Source organism: Odocoileus virginianus, chromosome 15 (genome assembly GCF_023699985.2).
Source record: "Odocoileus virginianus isolate 20LAN1187 ecotype Illinois chromosome 15, Ovbor_1.2, whole genome shotgun sequence".
Classification (NCBI taxonomy): Eukaryota; Metazoa; Chordata; class Mammalia; order Artiodactyla; family Cervidae; genus Odocoileus; species Odocoileus virginianus.
Window position 1 is genome coordinate 6,596,656 of NC_069688.1, and position 21,664 is coordinate 6,618,319.

The window sequence follows — 21,664 nt, forward strand, 5'->3', positions numbered from 1 at the left end:
TACCGTGGTCCTCTCTTTTCCGGTCTCCTCGGCCAGGCATCGCCGTGACCCTTGCACTCTCAGGAGGCACCTGATCCCCTGCCTCCCAGGGGAAAAGTGACCATTAGCATCAGCTTTAACTATCTGCCCCTTTCTGCTCTCTGTGAAGCCTCCCATCTTTCCCTCTTTGTCTCTTCTGAGAGAAAGGGTGGCTATTTGAAGCCAGTTGGACATCCATCTCTGATTTCCCCCTTCTCCTCCCCATCTCCTACACACCCACTCCCACCTCTCATACACGTCCCGCCTACCCTGGACACTGACACTTCAGTCTTTGTGCGAAAACATACCCACATTTCTCCACTATGAAACCAACCCATCACCTTAGGTTTCTTAACTTGGGCTCTGGGTTTCACGGAGTCGCTTGCATGAAAACACATGCAAAATTTGGTACCTATGGAGGATACATTCCAATACTTTATCATGGGTGGTTCATGACCTAAAAATGCTTGGTTACCAACAAATGTTCCACAATTCTTTTTTTAGCTGTCAATCTCATTCTCTCTTTGACTTCAGTGCCAAGATTTTTTGGAAAGTCTGTAGTTTCCATTTTTCTCAAATCACTACTATGTAGTTTCTTCCCTCTTCACCAGTGAAATTTACAGAAGGCCCTTCATGACTAATCCAATGAATATGCACAGTCTTCATCTTCCTTGAAGGTACTCTGGTTTCCATGACTCCACACACCCTGGTGCTCCTTTTAGCTTCCTAGTGCCTCTTCTGGTTTCTCTTCTGCACTTCCCTTAAAGACTGCAGTTCCTTAGGGGTCTGTCCCTGACCTTTACTATTTACATTCTATATACTCTCCAAGGGTGAGTATATAGTATATATCTCATGACCCCCAAGGCTTAAAATACCACTGGCGTGCTAGTGATTATCAGAAGTATCTCCAGGACAGACCTTTGCCCAAGCCTCACACTGAGATATTCAGGACTCACTAGATACCTCCCTGAAACATCCCAAACTCGGCATGTTGAAAGCTGGACCCTGAAGTCTCACTTCCATTCTCGCGCTCTTTAACTCATTCCCTCTTTGCATTATCTTTTTGAGAACTGGCACCACTACCCGCGGGACTGCCGACTTGAAATATTCAACAGTATCCTTAACCAGTATATCAGCAGACTGTCCATCTAGAAAGGACACAATACAGAAAGAAAGTCAAAATAAATGTATTTTTTTTCAAGTCTAAATATCCATTATAAGTGGATACTCTGTGCGGGGTAAATGCATTTATCTGATTTTCTAGCGAAAAAAAACAAAAACAAAAACAAAAAACCATGGCCTCCAAGTTTTCACACATTCTGTCTGCTGCCTCCCTCACCTGCCTCTCCAGGCTCCTCTCATCCACCTACTTCCTACCACCCCAAACTCATGTTTGGCGGTCTAGCAAAACATTCTGTGCTGTCTGACTTTGTTCACTATTCCCTTTGTTTGCACTTGCAAAGTGAAGTCAGTTTATGCACCTGATAAGCTCATATCATCTTTCAAAACCCAGCACAGATGTCACTTCCCTCAGAAACCCTCCCAAGAGTCCTTCCTCGGCCATTCCCAGGAGTTTTCCTTCTGCTCTAAGTATCTTATAAATATGTCAACTGTTCCACTGATATGCAGCATTGCAAGTTACTTATGTTTTTTCCCTCTGTTAAATTGTGAGTTTCTAGAGATCAAACAGTATGCCTAGGCTTTATTAATTCTCCAAGACTTGTCATAGTAGCATATAAAAATACTAACAATGGCGGAACTTCCCTGGCAGTTTAGTGGTTAAGACTCACCACTTCCACTGCAGGGGGCACGGTGGATTCCTGGCCAGGGGACCACAATTCTGCATGTTGCACAGGGTGTGGCCAAAAAATAAGGATAGATATAGATATATAGTTGCTGTTTAGTTGTTAAACTAAAAGAGTTGTGACTCTTTTGTGAGCCCATGGATTATAGCCTGCCAGGCTTCTCTGTGTATGGGATTGACCAGACAAGAATACTGAGTGAGTTGCCATTTCCTTCTCCAGAGGATCTTCCTGACCCAGGGGTTTAACCCGAGTCTCCTACATTGGCAGGCAGATTTTTTTTTTTTTTAACCACTGAGCCACCTAGGAAGTCAAATAAAGTTGTAGCTAGCATTTATTAAAGGATCTAGGGTTCTACATGCTAAACAGGAATATCAATATCACAATTTTGCATGAACTGCCCAATCCATAAACATGTAACAAATGAGTGAATGAATAGAGCTCCTTAATTAATAAAGGAGAAATGGTATACTCACTCTTTTTTCATCTCTATAAAGATTAATGCTATGATTATTCTCACACCACAAGACTTCAGTAAATAATAATTGAACAAAACCAATTAATTGATCAGTGGATCACATAGAAGCAAATAATGTGCATGTGATTTTATAATATCTCACTTTTATGTGGCCCATTCCTGTTTGTGAAACATTTTCATTTAAACTGTGCTATTTACTAATGGGGGCTTCTCTGGTGGATCATATAATTAAGAACCTGCCTGCAATGCAGGAGACCTGGGTTTGACCCCTGGGTAGGGAAAAGGCCCTGGAGAAGGGAATGGCAATCCACTCCAGTAATCTTGTCTGGAAAATTACACGGCCAGAGGAATCTGGCTGGCTACAGTCCACAGCGTCGCAGAGTTGGACACGACTGAGCGACTGGACTGGACTGGACTGAGTGACGACACTTTCAAACTGAAGCTTGGAGCTGGTGAATCTCATGGCCAAAATCACAGCTCATGGACGTCAAGGACCTGACCCAGACTGTCCCCTTCCAATCCCCATCCCACTGCAGCTGCCCCCTCCCTCCCCGGGCTCAATTCCAGATCATAAACTGATTTCCTGCAGTGGCATGTGGGCTCCCCGGGCAGCACTAATGGTAAAGAATTTGCCTGCCAATGCTGGAGACTTCAAAGGCGGGGATTCAATCCCTGGGTCGGGAAGATCCTCTGGAGTAGGAAACGGCAACCCACTCCAGTATTCTTGCCTGAAGAATACCACGGACAGAGGAGCCTGGTGGGCTACAGTCCATGGGGCCTCAAAGAGTCAGACATGACTGAAGCAACTTAGCAGGCACGCAAGCGGCATGGACATCCCAGGCAGGGGTTTTCAAAGACATCTGAAACAGTCCCACATTTACTGAGGTTGTGAGCTTGTGATTGGTGAGTAATTACCTTTTACATCGCTAACTTCAAAGACACTTCTCAAGAAATGTCTAAGAAAAAAGCATACCCAAGAAACCAGACTCTGTCCATGTCCTCACAGCAAATCACTAAATGTGTCACAAGCAGAATTTCCTAGTGGAAATTCAAAGGCTCAGGTTGAACATGATTTCTCTCAAAGAAGTTTGACTCTTATCAAGTGGAGGCCCCACATTCCACCCCCATACAAAGGCTTCCTTGGAGGTGGCAGGACAGCTTGGTTACTTGGAGCATCTGAACTCTTCCTTGGAGTTACCAAGTGATCCTAGGAAGCTGGGGAAACGTGCAGAAACTCAGAGGCACACATGCATCTGAGGACCAATGTAAGCTGAGCAAAGTAATTCCAGTAATGAAGAGGCTTCTCTAGGGACTCTTGTGTGGGACAGAGGCCACCCTGACCTCCCAGAGGACTGTGGGGAACTCACACAAGGTCACAGAGTCGGTTTGAACCCAGGCAGTCAGGCTTTCAAGACAGCACTCCCACCCTCCGCCTCTCCAGCCACTGTAGGGGCAGGAGCCGCTGAGCTGTCCCCACTCACCCCTTACTCACTACACACGTTAGGTATCATGCTAAACACTTGTCCTGCCCGATTAACCCAAATCTCATAGCAACTCGTGGATGCAGGAGATATGAAGAGTCTGCCTCGAGGAACCCGAGGCTCAGAAAAGTGTAGGGACGACTGGCCCAGGACACAGAGGGGGAGCAGAACTGGAATTGAAACCCAGATTTGCCCAATGCCAAGGTCTCTCTGCTTCACTGCTTCTGCTTCTAAAAACATCTACCAAGAGCTTTCTGCTTCCCTCTGGGTAAGTTATCACAAAAACAGAAAATAAAAAACCACGCCTTAAAGTGTAACCGAACCAGTCATTAGAATTACTAAAATAGAAAAGTTAAAAGAGAAGTATAGAGGCCATTGAAGCCACCCCCTCCCACAGCGAGGGAATCTCCAACATGCCTGAATACTCCACTGACGGGGACCTCATCCTCTCCACCTCACACCATCACAGTAGGACCAGTAACGCCTCTTTCTCCATCCTCTGACCCCACCCCCTCCCATCTCATCTCCTGCTGCCCCCTCCATGAGGTAATGTCTACATGGGAGCCCTCCCACAGTCACCCCTGTGCTAGGCTCCTCTCCTCTCCTGGTAACTTCACTCATCGGGGAGGGAAGGTGATTACTTCCTTAACAAATAAGCTTCTGTCCACTAAGGAGGCCAGAGAATTCAGCACAGCCTCCTGATGGCTCAGTGGTAAAGAATCCTCCTGCAATGCAGGGGACACACGTTCAATCCCTGGGTTGGGAAGTCTCCCCTGGAGAAGGAAATGGCAACCCACTCCAATATTTTTGCCTGGGGAATCCCATGAGCAAGGGAGCCTGGCAGACTACAGTCCATGGGGTCACAAGAGTCGGACACAACTTATCAACTAAACAACAACAACAATAAAAAATAAAATAAAAACTTTGTGTAGTACTAGCCACTGGTAACATAGTATTACCATTTTTAATCAACAGAATTATTATAACCCATAAAAATAAAGGAAATCTACCACTGTTGATAGATTGCTTTCAGAGATGGTTTAATTCATAATCAGCTCACAGTGATTACAGTGGTCCTAGGAAGGGTAACCATTCTGAAATATTTCCCCTCAAATGCTTAACAAAGGATCTGAATTTCCACTTTTGAAAATGAAATCTTCCTGGTTTACCCACTTCTTAAAATGTGACCACTCTTGGGGAAAATGTTATTATACAAAAGAAAGTTGCTGCTGCTGCTGCTGCTAAGTTGATTCAGTCATGTCCAACTCTGTGCAACCCCATAGATGGCAGCCCACCAGGCTCCCCCGTCCCTGGGATTCTCCAGGTTACAAAAGAAGGTTGGCATATTTTGTTCTTGACCCTATTACCCTTCAATTCAATTGAGCCAATCCTTGAGGACTAGTATAAAACTGGTGCTGTCTGAAAAGGAAGTTATTAAGGTAAATCCTTTGATTTTCCCAGTCTCTAAGATATAACAAAGGTTTAAGACACAATTATTCAGCAAACATTAATCAAATGTCTCCCAGACACACCATGTACAGTTGCACAGGTTGTATACTGTAAAAGTGCAGGGGCAGCATTCACAAAGGTGACCTGTGAAAAGGATCCCTTAGAACTGGCAATGCTTGACCTAATCTAGCTATTCCAATATGGCCAAACTTCACCAGGCATTAGGGCAGCAGTTTTACACATAAGGCATATTTAAAGTTTAATAACAACCTCTTTGAAGACACCATCACCTCCATTTTATAAGTGTAACAATTGAAACTTATAAGTATCCCTTAAATTGGTCAAGTTCACAACCTAAGGAGGGCAAAGATGGAATTCCTACATCCCATGTGATTTCTAATCCATTCACCTGGTTACCATTCATTAATTTATTCATTCTTTCAACAAGCATTAATTGAATCACTATTAGCTTTAAAATACTAACCTAGAGCAAAATGAATATTTATATTTTTCCTTAAAAAAGCAAATAATTGTAAATAAAATAAGATTGAGCGTCTACTAGAAACTTTGCTAAGTGTTTAGGATAAAACCATGAATTACACGATATCTGCCCTTTGGAGCATGAAATCTCACAAGCAAGCAAACAAGAGAAATATGTGTATTCATCTGGGGACTATTTCCTGAGAACTGACTAGGTACAGTCATGTTTCTAGGAGCTTAAATATAGCAGTGAACAAGACAGATAAAAACCCCTGCCCCATGTGACTTCCCTTTTAGAGGAGGGCAAACAATTACTCAAGCAGTACACAAGGGAAAAGATTTCACAGCACAAAGATACGCAGACACTACGGCAGGGTGAAGGGGTAGGGAGTGCTGAAGAGGCTGCTTGATGGGGACTGTGGAGGGTGATGTTAGCTCAGCGCCAAGGAGGTACCAGCCCCAAAGATTTACCAGGATGAAGGCTCCATGGAGCGGGGCTTTCTGAGGCTCCGTTCATGGCTCTGGCCCTAGGACCTAGTGCCCGGCAGAGCAAGTGCTCACTAAACACTTGTTGAACAAACAAGCGAATGAACAGGGGGATGGCAGCTGAGGCAGAAGAACCATAACTGTGCCCCAAATCCTGCACTTCACCAGCTGGCCCGAGGTTTCCTCCTGCCTCTGTGGAGAGAAGTGAAGCCTTCGGAGCTGGGGGCCAGTTTCCACCTGTGTCCCACTTTACTTCCCTCTGCCATGGCTGGGATCCCAGTCTGCCAGGCTCTTCTCCATCTCAGCCCCTGGGTCTCCGAGCAGCAGGGCATAGGTCCGGGGGACCTGCCCCAGGCAAGGCTGTGTCCAGAGCACACTCAGTCCTGCCGGTCACAGCCACCCAGGCAGCGCGGGGCCGGGGCAGGTGGGCGTCTTGGCTGCAAGCACTGGTCTAGGTGGGCACTGCCGCTGCTAGCTGGACTCAGCGCTCTCGGCAGGCTGCAGACAGAAAACAGTACATGCCTGCCAACCTCGCTGGACCCTGGGATATGGAATCTACCTCTAGACACCACTTCCCATGAATAGGGACAGAGTCTATACTGTGAGGTCCAGAGAAAGGCTGTGTGTCTCTGTGTTCGTGTGCACATGTCAGCTCTGTGCATTTTGAAAAGGGGATTTAAGTTTTATGCAAACACGAGGCAATGTTGGAGTCAGGGCCTGCTCATATGGCCCTTTCAGCCCAAGGATCAGAAGGATGAATAACTGGCGTGTGTGTGGCTTAACGCATCACCACGCTAGTGGCCATGGCCGGCAGGTGACAGTGCCCAGGGTCGCTGCAGGACACAGTTGCTAATAGCTCCCATCCCAGCCTCAAATAAGCCCCAGGTGAGATCATTAAAGTATAGCGCCCCTGGGATGCCGGATGTCCTCCAGAACCCCCTTCAGGAATGAAGGGCTCTTCCCCAGCTGCTGGGAGAGCTGCTGGCAGAGACCCTACTGTCAGACCCCTGTAGGGATGGTGGCACCCCAGAAGAGCAGCCATATCTATGTGTGACCAATGTGAGGGTGTAACAAGTTTAAAGGTCATCCCAGCATCCCCGGAGATCAACTGAGCTAAAGTTGCACTGAGGCTCAAGTTCTCTCTCTGTCGTCTTTTCCTCTTCCACCCCCTGGACTCCACTCCCTAAAAAATGACCTGCATTCTAATCTCCGAGTCTGCATCCTGGGGGACCCAATCAGCAACAGTCAGCATCTTCAGTGGGGAGCCTCTGGATTTGGATCAGACTGGGTTTGAATCCTGGCTCTACCATTCATTAATTCTGTGACCTTGGGCCTCTCTGACTAACAGTTTCCAAGTCTGTAAAATGGACATAAGGGTACACACCTCCTAGGGCTGTTATGGGGATGAAAATATGGAAGTTCTTAGCACAGTGATTGACAGATTAAGGTACTCTATACATAATAATGGAAACATTCATGACTTTATAGCTCTGACCTTAAATGACTGTGACTTGGGAGAGTCACTCTTTCTCCCTCTGCCTGTTTCCTCCTCTGTAAAAGGACGGGTTTAAACTTGGAATTATTACAGACATTTCTTGAACACCCAGTCTTATCAGGTTCTATGCGGAGTCTTGTACTTTTTATTCTACAACACAAACCTACTAGACTGATATTTCTTATATTTCACCACCATCCTCACTTTACAGAGGCCAACAGAAGCTTGAGGGGGCTGAGGAATCTGGCCCCGGAGTACCCAGTGGCTAAGTGATTGGGCAGGATTGGAAGCCGGGCGGACGGACTTCAAAGCCCATGGCTGCACCAGAATGCCCTGATGTTTCCCTCAATCAGACACACACTCCCTGCCAGTGCTGGCATTTTTTAGGATCACACAATTCTGCCTCCAGCTTAATGGAAAACATTTGCAGAACAGATCAACTGAATTCCATCAGCTCCTTGGCACAGCGAGGAAAGGACGGAGGCCAAGCAGACAAAGTTGATTGACTACAATCGTGTGTCCCCGAGAAAGCCTGTTGGCACGGCCACTTTCATCTCCATCAACCTGGAATTCAGGTTTTGTCACTGTCGCTGAGCTCCAGGCTGGGGTAGCTGAGCAGGGCAGACTTTGACCAGGCATCTTCTTCAGCCACACCTCTCACCCTCTCAAGCTGCAGCCTTACCCACAGCCTTGATCTGCCGGTAGCAACCTGTGCTCACAGTCAAGAGAGTATTTTAAAGGGTGTTTTGAAATTCCTCAGGTGAAAGGAGCTCAGAGCATAGACACGATTTTCTAAGACTCACATTTGGTGTTTTCCTCTGGCTTGCACTCTAAATACTCAGTTTGTTTCAATGACACCACTAAAAGAAGAGCTTCTGAAATAGTAGGTGACAAGCAATTACCCTGCGAATTACCCCTTGAAAGACCCCAAGCTTGGCCTGCAGGGGACGGGGAGATAGTGGCCATCATATAGGAAGCCTCCAATGTCCTAAACATCGCTCTGGACTGGTTGTCATGGGTCTTTTAAGAAGCAATGGACCTTTTCTCCTATGAAGAAATATCATCTTTGCCGTTTTGCCTATTTAAAAAAACATACAATTTTCCCTTTTAGGGTAAAATGGCCCTTGACACACAGATGACACAATCATTTTCATTTTCTCAAAGCCTAGCTTGTCCACGCACCATGTCCTCAGCCCAAAGGGAGAGCGTATGCGTCATTTTGAAGCTCACTATGGAGGTGGCTCAAGGGTAAAGAATCCGGCTGCAATGCAGGACACTCGAGTTCAATCCCTGGGTCAGGTAGATGCCCTGGAGGCAGAAGTGGCAACCCACTCCAGTCTTCTTGCCTGGAAAACCCCATGGACAGAGGAGCCTGGCGGGCTACAGTCCAAGGGGTCACAAAGAGTTGAATACGACTGAGACTAACACTTTCTCTGCGCTGTCTTCAAACCCGCTAATGTGTTAGAAACCTTCTTTGAAGCAACATAAACCAGAGCTTAGAGTGGCCCCTAGCACACAGTATGTTCCCAAGACAGGCCCCTGAGGTTTCACAGGTCACCTTCGACTCCTCTATCCACATTAATCCATGCATCACTGCATCAGAACTCCCCTTTTCCAGCAGACGTTGAAGGCGTAGCTTATACACACAACTTCATAAAAGAAACAAGGCCAGGACTTTAAAAGTTCTCTGGACAAGTCTGAGATAGGGAAGTTCATTTCTGTCACCCTTTCCAGAAGCTCAAACCAAACATTTTCATCTAACTCTCAGTGGGGCCAGATACACGTGGGTTCCAATCCCAGTGTGGTCATTTACCCTAATGGAGCCTCGGACTCCTTATTTGAAAAATAGACCTTGTGACCACCTCACTTTCTTTTGAGCATGAAATCATTTATGCAATGTTTGGTATGTAATAAATACTTCCTTTTCTCCCAGAATAAAAAGAGCATAAAGATGAGAGATTTACATGTGCTTGGTGTGTATTTGCATGTGTGTGCACACACATGCACGCACACCATCCATGTCAGCATCACATAGAGGCACCAATACCCTGAAGGCAGAATGACACTCCTGCCTCTGACACATCAAACAAACATGCTCACACTCTTCATTCCAACCTGGGAGCTCTGTGCACAGATGGAATGTTGGCCCCACACCTCTTCTGCTTTCAAACCACACCCGTCCAAGGCATATTTGAAAATACTGTGATGTCTCATTCCACTTTTGAAACATCTACCCAGATTTGTAGACTTTGTGTGTTCATGAAGAGTGATGTGGAATTCTATATCTTTTCTTTTGTTGGTGATCCAAATCTCAGTAATACAAATCTTATCAAAAACAGACTGGAAGCATTGTAAAATCACCTGAAGATGCTTATATGTTGATTGATTTCTATCTAACAGTATACATTTGACATAAGATATCAAAACTTTCTTTATCCATAAATTTAATAAATGATTTCCTAGTGATAGTATTTAAGAATTCTAAGCATGTGATGGAAAAAAACACTGATTCACTGCTAGCAAGTGTGAAACTACAAACAACTGTTTGGGACTAATTTGGCAATATAGACCTAGAGTCTTAAAATCTAGAGTTTTCAAGCCCAGTAATTCTGCTTCAGAGAAGGTACACCCACCACCACCAGGAAATAATCTGGACATTGGAAAGAGCTTTATGCACAACGGGATTCTTGCGATATTTTCATAGTGATGAGGAGTCAAACAATCAAATGCCCAGAAATAGAGGAATGAGCTAGTGAACTACATGACAGTCATGGCTGATACTGTTCCATTTGTTTCTTCATCACCAGAGTGGGAACATTTTAGGGGTAAAAACTTGATTGAATGAATGAATGAATATACACATGCATGCATGAATGGTCTGCACATCTACAACAGTTTGGAAATACACACACGATGCAATATTAGGTAAAAACAAAGCATTGAAGAGAAATTACAACTACTTTCCACACACACATTAAAAAAAAATCTGAAGAGATTAGGAAATAAACCAAAGTATTAATTGACATGGAGTAACTTCTAAATAATCCTGTGATTTTTTTTTTCCTTCTGTATTCTGGCATCATTTGCATTTTTCTATAATTAACAAATAGGAAGATGGAACCTGCCTTTGGAGGTTGGTGTGATGATCAAAAGTCTTAGACATGAAATCTGTAAGTGCTTAGACATTGATGTTCTGCATAGAACGCTCGGGGGAAAAGTACACACAGAGTCAGCTCTTTTTGCTGAGTGAAGGAAGTGACGACATGGTTGAAGACATTCATACTCTCAGCCCAGCCTTGACTAAAAACGGTTCCCTCCTACACGAGCCACGATCTGTCCCTTCAGCCAGGACCGTGATGACACACGTCTAGCACCCCTCAGACATCATGTCACCGGACAGGAATGATGAGAGCCTCGTGTTTCCTGACTCAGGGGAGGCAGAAGCGAGACGCACAGTGAGGCCCACGCTGGCCTGCCCACTCCCGCTTTGCCCCACCCGGCGCCCAGCGCTCCACACTTCCCACTGCCCAGGCAGCAGATGGGGCCAGTGGTGCTGGGCACGGTGCCAGGTGCGGGAGGGGACAGCAGCCTCAGCCTGCCCGTGCTCCTGGGCTCGGGGCCAGTGCCTGGCCTCAGAGGTCACTGTGCCACTCGGGGGCACCTGGGGCTCTGAGCCCAACCCCTCCGCACATAGAAGACCTAACTCATTTCACTCTGGGGTCCCAAACACCACGGCTCCTGACACGGCCCCAGGCTTGTGCAGGTCTCATCACCATGCCATACGGTGAAAACAAACCTTAGAACAAAAATCAGAAGTACCAGTAAACCCCCTACATATGAACCTTCGAGTTGCAGACTTTGAAAGATGCAAACGTGCATTTGCATGTCCAATCACGTAAGTTAGTTCACGTGTCTGGCATACATGGCCAGGTGCGTGCATCCTCTGCAAGTGGTAGTGTTTGGTGTACTTTACTGTACAGAACTGCATAGAGTACAGTAGTACAGTATCTTTATTTCAAGCTCAAGATGTCCGGAAACAAGCATAAAGGCAGCGGTGAAACAGCTGGTACTGCTAAGATGCACCAGCTTTAGTGTTGTACTACTGTACTTTTCAAGGTAGTGGACTGTAAGCTTAAACATGTTTTATTTTTTTATGTTTGTTCTGTATGCATTATTTGTGCAAAAAGCATTGTAAACCTATTACAGTACACTACTGTATAGCCCATTGTGTTAGCTGGGTACCTAGGCTAACTTTGTCAGATAGCATGTCATAGAACACGCTCTTGGGATGGAACGCATACATGTGTAGCAGACTTATTGTACTGGGCTCCCGTCCCACTCGGCTTCCGCTTGGCTGTGTTGTTTGGCTGTCACTTAACTGTTGCAAGTTTCCTCGTCTATGAAATGGGTGTGATGCTGGTGTTTGCTCTTTGCATGCATGTGTCTAACTGAGAGGAGCTTGAGGTCAGAAACGTGATGGACAGAAGCGAGGAGAAAGTCAGCCTCACACGGGAGAGACAAAGATGACCATGGACTCACCATTCTCCGGGAGGGCAGGCAGAGCCACCGAAGGGCAAAAACTGGGAGCATCACTTCGAGAAACTGAAAAGAAGATAAAGATGGACTTTTAGCTCTTTTTGACTCTGGATTATCGAGCCCTGAAGGCAGGAAGAGAGGTCCATCCTACTTGGTGACACAAAGTCATGCGTGGAAGGCAAGACAGTGCGCAGAGCCCCTGGTTCCACTCTTGTGTGGTCAGGACCAGGTGGGCTGTGCTGAAGGGACATCCTAGCATCTCAGGCGCTTAAAGCAACCAAGGGTCTCCTCTCCCTTGAGCTACGTGCCTGCTGCAGGTGCTGGGGGCTCTCCTCTGTGTCAACTCCCTTCAGCCCCAGGCAAGGGGAGGTTCCATCACACCCCTGCCTCCGAGACACTCCGGCTGGGAAGGACAAGGCTGCCCCTGCTGTCACAGCTTTGCCTATGAGTGACACATAGCACTTATTTTCACACTATTTGCCAAGGCCAGAGGTGCGAAAGTGCAGACCAGCCATGTTCCTAGAGACATGCGGTGAACAATGGAAATGCCCACTATCGCTGCTTAACTGACTCACTTAGGGGAGGCACTTAGCATCTCTGGGCCTCAGTTTTCAATCTATACAATGGGGATGACACAGCCTATGCTGAGAATTGCCGTGAGCATGACAAGAGGTAGTGTCGGGCCAGGTACAGGGCCTGACAGGTCACAAGACAGCTCTTCATGGCAGGCGGCAGGGCAGGTGGACAGAACCTGGAGTAGGTGGGCAGACAGACCTGGGCTCCAACCTCCATGTGCCTCTTAGAAGCAGGACAAATGGACAAGTGATCTGGCTTCTTCTATCCCCAGCTTCGGGCACTGGTATGAGAGGATGATGTCGGAATTAAACGAGAGACTACACACACCCGGGAGGTGGCTCATCAGTGCTAATCTCCCCTGCCTCTCCCCTTTCTGAACAGATCACAGTCTTCAAAGCCGCAGCATCCTTTTCTCCCAACGGCCCAGACCAGGAGTACGGCCAGACTTTCTCCCTCTCTGAGCTACAGTGCAGCATGGGCAGCAGTCAAGGGTCATGGTTGACGCTCAGGGTCAAGGGTCAGGAACCCAGGGTGACCTTCCTTGTCCTCAGCTTCCCTGTCTGTAAAATGGGAGTAATGATAGTACCTCATTTAGGGCTCTGAGGTTTAGATGAGTTAGTGTATGTGAAGCTTTGGGCATACAGTAAGCACTCAATAAATGCTGGCCACTATTTACTCTTAATATCGCCCTTTTCGGGACTTCCTGGCAGTCTAGTGGTTAAGACTCTGAGCTTCCAATGCAGGGGGTGCGGGTTCCATGCCTGGCTGGGGAACAAGGATCCCACATGCCTTGGGGCATGGCCAAAAGAAAAACATAAAATAAAGTAAAATAAAATTAAAAATTTCAGCACTACTGAAATTGTCAGTGAAGCAAAACTGAAAAAAACATATGTCATTCTTTCATAGTAACACATCCTTGTCATCGATGCTCAGCCCTGTCTGCCTCCACGAAAACCTCAAGTCAGATTCTTGCTCCATCTGGTCCCCAAAGCCCCGGTTTGGGTCCCCTCCCACCCCATCTCCTCCTCTGCCTTCTTCACTTTGGTCGGACAGGTTGTGACCCAGCCTCTCCGATTTCTAGAGCCTCAGTTCTTGTGTGTCCATTCTGCTTGGCTCCATCTGCCTAAAAGCACCTGCTCCCGGTCATCACTCTAGAGCCTGGTTCCCAGCCTTCAGCGGACACTGGAATCCCCTGGAGGCCTTGGTGACGCATACTGTGTGAGCTTCCCCCACAGTGTCTGGCCCAGCAGGTGTGAGCTGAGGCCCAAGATTGGGCATTTCTAATAAGTTCCCAGTTGATGCTGACCCTGTTGGTCCACGGACTCACTCTGAGGGTCACTGAGCCAAGGCTTCTGTCATTCAGCGTTCTGTGAGCTCCTCACACAAAACTCAGAACCACCCACCACCCTCCACGGTACCCAGGGGGCCAGCGAGTTCATTTAAATATCCATCTTTGCTTCCTCAGAGCAAAGACCTTGAGAGTCAGCACACTCCAGAGAACAATTATTTGATGGATCTGTAACAAGGGCATTCAGAAGTCCACCCTCTTGGGCCCAGTGATTCTCCTTCTGGAAGTCTGGAAATTCAAAGCAAGCTCGGTTTGTGAAGGAAAGATTTATACAACATTAATGAATCGCCAGAACCTCTATATATCCAAGGCTGTGAGAAGAGTTAGGCAAGCTGTCCACAGGGAGAATTACCATGTGCACGTCCAGGCACTTATCACCTAGATCCGCTGCTACTGCCTTACTTACTCTTTCTCAGCCCCCAGTGTCTCCTGACAGGGTGCTGTCAACCCTCTGGGTGGGACCTTCTGCACTGTGCAGGAATAGCTGAACCCTGAAAGTTCTCAGCCTCCCTGGGCCCCCCGGGGCACTGAAAATCTCAACACCCTCGTTCCCTGGGGGCCCTCCCACAGAGAATCGCACTGTGCAAATTTGAGCCAGTTGCTCAGCTAATTCATGCTTGTGAAGCAAGAGGATGGTAACCCTTCTTGCTTCTTCCCAGCTCTGCTTTCAGTGATATCGAGCTGGTGGCCTGAAATGGGCTGCGGCCAGGGTGTTTACACCATGGAAAGTGGCAACCACGACACCCCGCCCTGTACCTGCCCAGCCCTCCCTAATTGTAACACATTTTCCAGCAGAGCAGAAAATGGGGGTAAGCAGAGACCCCACCTCACCACATTGTTTAGGGACTAAATAAGACTAAACACTAGCCTAGCCAAGGAGCCGACACCATGCTAAGCAAATGGCAGACGCTCGTGCTGGGATGTGAGTGATTCTGAGGAATGAATTAGACAGTAAACTCTCCTACACACAGTGGTTTCTACGTGGGCTGCAGAGAGGCATAATTAGAAGAGCCAATCACTTCCTTTCCAAGTCATTCCCATATCTAGAATATCTATCTACAGGGTCCAAGTGCATTTGTTTAGCAGAAGAAGAGAGGAAGTGGGAGGCTTCTATTGGTTTTTTTTAGAAGCCGCATTTGACTTTGTAAACAAACCAAAGACCCTGCCCCACTTGCAGGCCACACTCGGCTGCAGGGGGTGGGGGGATGGGGCCAGGGCGGGGGGCGCGGTTTGAATAGCAGCTCAGCTCCCCTCTGAGAGGCACCCCCTTCCAGGCAGCCCGGAGGCCCAAGGCAGCTGGACCACAGTGCAGCCTCTTCCCCTTCCATCCCCACCCTGGTTGCTAAGATGCTTCCTCTTTGAGTACTGTCGCCCTGCCCGGAAGGGGCTGCAAACAGCCTCATTTGCATCCACAGTCACTAGGCCTGGGCCTCTGAGCTCTGTGCTCAGATCCCTGGAACTTTCTATTCACTGCGGACAGCAGTGAGAAATCACACGGCTCTCTGGGGGGCCCCTCTGGGCCCTCGCAGCTCTAGGTTTGTGCCTCTCTCCGGGCTCCTGGGAGACTTGACTTCCATTTTTGTTCTGAGAACACAGCTCAGTACCAGAGGCGTGTCTCTTGCATGCAGGTCTCTGGGGGCCCCAGGATTGCAGGGAAGGACCATGGCCATCCTACCCACTGTCCCTGCACCCTCCACATGACACTCCTTCATCTCTGCCCAGATTCCCCCTAGAGTGGCTCTGGAGTGATCCCTTGTAAAACAACATTTCTTGCCCCTGTTTTGTGCTCCAGAAGCCCCCTTGCATCTCCCCACAGTAAGACAAGCCAGAGGGCTGAGTCGTTTCTGGGAGAGGGAGTAATTACTCCAGATGAAGGGCTATGAGACAACCAACCACACAGCGGTCCTAGCGAACTCAGGGAGAGCACTGCAGAAGTGCTTCTGGCATCACTAAGTGCCTGAGAAATGTTCCTTCTCTCACGTCTGCCTCCCAGGCCAGGCCCAAGCCTTTGGGGAAGGACCTTGTATCCCTGGTGCTTCCACGGTGTTTGACGTGTAGCAGGGGCTTCCCTGGAGGATCCGATGGTAAAGACTCCTCCTGCAATGTAGGAGACCCAGGTTTGATCCCTGGTCTGGAAGATCCCCTGAAGGAGGGTATGGCAACACACTCCAGTATTCTTCCTGGAGAATCCCATGGACAGAGGGGCCTGGTGGGCTCCATGGGGTTGCAAAGAGTCGGACACGACTGAGCATCAGAACATATTATTATTACATTAGGAGCTCAACAAATGGCCCTTCCTGTCCCTTTCCTCCATCCAGTTCTTTAGATACATGCCCTACATTACGCTTTTTGTGTCTGGTTCTCAGCCTGGAGTCAAGTCAGGAGTCCATGCTCATCACTCAACATAGATGGCAATAGGGAAGGCATGCTTTATGTCTAAGTAACTGTGCTAAGGTATATATGAAAGTGAAAGTGGCTCAGTCTTATCCGACTCATTGCAATCCCATAAACTGTAGCCCGCCAGGCTCCTCTGTCCATAGAATTCTCCCGGCCAAAACACTGGAGTGCGTAGCCGTTCCCTCTCCAGGGGATTTTCCCAACTCGGGGATCAAAGCCAGGTCTCCCGCATTGCAGGCAGATTCTTTACGCTCTGAGCCATCAGGGAATATGTCTGTATGTGTGTATCTGCCTTTCCATCATCTGTTTATTTATCTATCTGCCCATCGATCTATCATCTATCTTTGTAACGATCTTTGGATCTAGCCATCCATCTGTCATCTCTCTGGGTTTGGGTTTCTGCCCTGAGGTCCTTGACCACATTCCCTGCCTCTCCATGCACCCCACTCGCCTCTGCCTCTCTGAGTTTCACGACAGGGTCCCCCCAGCCGTATCTCAGGAGGAATCCCACTCTCCCCTGAAGTACATGCTCTCAGAGTTCAGTGCTCAAGGTCATGACACCCCAAAAACCACCAAAGGCAGGATGCTACACAACCAAGCCATGGATTTGAAGCCAGGGCGAAATCTACTACAGAAATTCTTTGCAAGAATTCCTTTGTAAAAACCCTGTTTCCTGTGCCAACGCTGACTGAGAGGTCAGCCTTCAAGGCGCAGGACCTTCTGTGCAGCCTCCCTGCTCCTGCAGGGCCCCTCCCTCCTCTGACTGTGCGTGACTGTCTAACACAAAGATGAGGAAGGGGAAAAAGTAATGTCAGCTTGTTTGTTGCGTTTTCCAGAGTTACACTGGTGTAGTTTTGTCTACAACAGAAAATAGAATACAAGGCCATACTAAGGTTCAGAATCCAGAAGGTGACTGACTGTGTTTTGGCTCAAAATATGTCACAAATCAAAAGGTGACTTCATACTGGATCAGTGTGACTCAACTACAAGACCAGTCTAAGTAGTGGGGCCAGTTTCCTTGAATAATATTCCTTTTCTCTGCCTGGGTCTTAGGAGGAGATCATTCATCAAATCTTAAGACCTACCCCACCACCTGCTTCTGATGAAGATGACTTAAGGGAGAAAGATGGACTGGTGAGAACCTGGTCTTGCTCTGATGGGAGCCATGGGTCACACCAGGTCACCAAAACTCTGTGTCAGCCAGCCCTCTTTCTTTCGCTCTTTTGAAATGGGAGATTCAGAGCCACTCACACCAGAATGGCCTTGAGCCATGCACATCTCAGGGTGTTTTCCAGCCAGGAGTCCTGAGAAACTGATGCCATTGTGGCATTTTAATATCTTTCACCCCACTCACCCAAGCACTGAAAACAGGCAGTGTGCAGGGTGGAAACATGCCTACGAGGGCAGCTCCAGGCCAGCAGACCAGAACCTACAGGGAGTGGTCCCTGAAGCATGAAAGAGGGCTTGCAGGAGGCTGTCAGGAATGGATCTCCACCTCTCGAAAGTGGAGCTAATTTCTTGTTCCTGTATTCCCACAACTCCTTGTGCATGTCTGTTCTGGTCCTGAGTCTAGGATGGTACAGTTAATCATATACACCCACGACCTCCTTACTAAGATGTGAGCATCTATAATAAGAAAAATGACTACATCTTATTAATTTCACATTTCCCATTGCCCAGCACAATGTATGACTCACTATGGACACTCAACAGAGTTTCAAAACTTCTAGATTTATGATATGAGCAATCCAGCATTAGAATGGCTTATTTAGTTACAGTCTGTAATTGCTCTTAGGGTTTCCCAGGTGGCTCAGTAGTAAAGAATCCATAGGAGATGTGGGTTGGATCCCAGGGTCAGGAAGATCCCCTGGAGAAGGAAATGGCCAACCCACACCAGTATTCTCACCTGGGAAAACTCATGGACAGAGGAGCCTAGCAGGCTACAGTCAACGGGGTCTCAAAGAGTTGGACACAACTGAGCAATTAAACAGCAACAACATCAATCATTCCTTAAGTTGAGCACCTGGAGGATAGGAATCATATCGTGTTCATACTCAGCCATTACATCATAGTGAATATGTCACACGGCTGAGTATAGCCACACCATTTGGTTATACAGTTGGTTATTTGGGCCTGGTTCTTTTTGACAAAGTCCAACAATCCTGAGTCCAAACTCCATCATTTACCTGCTCTGTGTGACCTTGGGAAAGTGACTTAGCCTCCCTGGACCTCTGTTTCCTCACCTAACAGTGGTTGTGAGGATTAGATGGGATAACATTTGTCAAGTGCTTGCATTCAGCCAGGCACACACACAAGAAGACCCCAAAGAACAGAGGCTGGATTTAGAAAACCAGAGAACCCCGCAGCACGGATGATGCTCGGTCAATGCCCTGGTCAGAACTCCTGAGTCCTCAGTCTGACCCTGTGAAATATATGTCGGAAAAAGTTAATAGTCTCTGCAGTAAGATAAAAAGAAACAGAACAGATGGAAAAGAATTGGACAATAACTACCTTGAATACTTTTCCTTGCCAACTCCTGCCAAGATGTTGTAACACTCAGGTCTGATTCCCATATTTCTGAACAAATGAATTATGTCTTAGATTCTTTTTACCCAGCCCTTCCCTGCGCAATGGAAAGATGAAAAATGACATTTTCCAGCCTTTGGTAGGCAGGGTGAGGAGACGGGAAGAGGTGTGAGAGGACAGATGGGCAAAGAGGCATTGCACAGTGAGAATTCAGTTCTGCAGGCCCTAAATACCCAGAGCTGGCTTTGGATCTCCGGCAGAGCCACTGACCTAGGCAGGCGTCCATGCCCCAGTCTCTGTGAGACAGTTAAAGCCTCCTCTGTATGGCACATACCCCTCCTCTCCCTCATGGAGACCCAGGGCTTCCCCAGTGGCTCAGCGGTGAAGAATCCACCTGCAATGCGGAAGCTGCAGGAGACATGGGTTTGATCCCTGGGTGGGGAAGATCCCCTGGAGGAGGGTGTGGGAACCCACCCCCGTATTCTTGCCTACGGAATCCCATGGACCAGGCGCCTTTGGGCTGCAGCCCATGGGGTTGCAAAGAGTCGGACACAACTGAGCAACTTAGCACACATACACAGAAACCCACTGAGGCTATTTCATCATGCAGGCCTGATGTTTTCCTTCAAACACTTCAAGATGTTAAGATAAAATAAAATTCATAGATAGAGTGAACTCCAAACACAGGATACTCAAGGAGGGAGCAAAGAAGATTCCACTCAGCCTGGTAACAACCAACTCCAAACAAATCTGCTATGCAGCAACAAAATGTCTTGGGATTAGTAAATTCATGTTTAAGTGTCAAGGACCAGATTCCACCAAGGAGCCCCATCCCAGGTCTCTAGGCTTGGACATGGTTCTGGAACACACAGCCAACCTACCACTAATTTATTAGTTTATTAGTCACTTTTATTTTTTCAATTTATTAGTCAACGGCCTCCATGGCCAGTTGAGTTGAGCTGGGGGAAAACCAGCCAGACAGTGCATCTAGACAGTTTCACATCCAATAGCTCGTGGGATGTGGGAGAACCACCAGGCACAGCATGAAAGGGGAAGAGAGAAGTTTGGAGTCGTCAGAGCTGGGTTTGTAACCTGACTGCTTCCTGCTGGCTATGTGGCTCAGGTCAAATGACTTCTGCTTTCTGCACCATACTCTCTTCATCTTAAAATGGAGGAAATAACGTCCACTTCCCAGAGGCACTGAGCAATAATTGTGTAGCTGCTCAGGGCAGGTCACTTACCAGGCTTCTGGTACCATCCGAAGGGGTAGGTACGGACCTCAGTGTCTGGGGAGCCACAGTCCAGAATGCGCCAGACCCCTCCATATTCCTCACTGCACGTCTGAAGGCCCAAGCTGTTCAGAGTTAGGCACGCCACCTCTCCTCCTGGAGCGAAAAGTAACCAAGACCAGGGACATGATCATGATGCGAGATTCTAACTGAATGAGAGGAATTCTGCAAACTCATCCTTCGGCAGACGCGTGGGGTGAAGCGCCCTATTCCAGGGATGATCTTAGCCACTGATGAAAACCCTGCTGCCTTAGTGAGTTTCTGGTCTAAGAACACGGCAGCGGGGGCAACACACACTTGTCAAGCATCCTTCATGCACCCAGAGCTGTGCTCTGTTTGCATCATGCCGCTCGTCCTCACAGAAGCCTGTGAGGAGGCTAGCACTTGTATCTCTACTTACAGATGAGGAAACTGAGACTCAGAGAGACACAGTGGCTCATCCAGGAGCATTCGTCTAGTACATGACAGAATCAAGTTTCAAATGTAGATCATATGGAGGGATTCCATGTTCAGCCCACCAAGCTGCCTGACCCAGGCCTTGAAAAGCAAGCAGAAGACAGTTTGGTGAACCATGGCGGGAAGGCTACTTGGGTCAGGCACAAGTGTGGTGTCCAGCTGACTGGGTACTGGCCAGTAGCCCTGTCCCAGCTACCATATTTACCAGCCACCTGCCCTCTCTCAAGCCCCCACGAGGAGATGCTGTGGATTAGATCAGCCCATAAATGTGATCAGAGCTTCCCTGGTGGCTCAGATAGTAAAGAATCCACCTGCTGGCCAATGCAGGAGATGCGAGTTCGATCCCTGGGTCAGGAAGTTCCCCTGGAGAAGGAGACAGCAACCCACTCCAGTATTCTTGCCTGGGAAACCCCATGGACAGAGGAGCCTGGTGGGCTACAGACCATGGAGTCACAAAAGAGTCGGACACGACTTAGCGACTAAACAACACAGATGTGAACATGTTTCTAGACTGTAAAGTGCTGGGTACTTTACAGAAGGAGTTGTTACCAGCATTACCTTTTAACTGAGAAACGTTCAGAAAGCCAAAGCCGGTGCAGCACGGGTCCATGTCACACAATCGCTCACATTCGAAGAAGCTGGCAGAAGAGGAGGAAGAGGAGGCCTGAAGTTTGTGCTGGACGGGATCCTCGAGGTGGGCTGAGTCACCGTCACTCTGACTTCTGGGGGCCTGCTCTCTGTGACAGCCCTTCCCGGCGTCCAGACACACAAGCTCTGCTCCTGCAACCCCTGACCCAGCACCAGGGCCAGGCTGATCCCCGTTTTCCACCCTCCCTTTCTTCCCCAC

The 21,664-nt window shown here is 47.9% G+C and overlaps 1 protein-coding gene across 1 annotated transcript in view; it reads right to left on the bottom strand.

Annotated features, from left to right (window-relative positions):
- The window catches only part of TG (thyroglobulin), a 238,090-nt gene that overhangs the window by 134,082 nt on the left and 82,344 nt on the right, over positions 1-21,664 (bottom strand). Inside the window, exons 33-35 of the mRNA XM_070476976.1 lie at positions 21,376-21,455; positions 20,314-20,457; positions 12,229-12,291 (exon numbers count right to left, since the gene is read on the bottom strand). Coding sequence (XP_070333077.1) covers positions 12,229-12,291; positions 20,314-20,457; positions 21,376-21,455 — 287 coding nt within the window. The remainder of the gene's footprint in view (positions 1-12,228; positions 12,292-20,313; positions 20,458-21,375; positions 21,456-21,664) is intronic.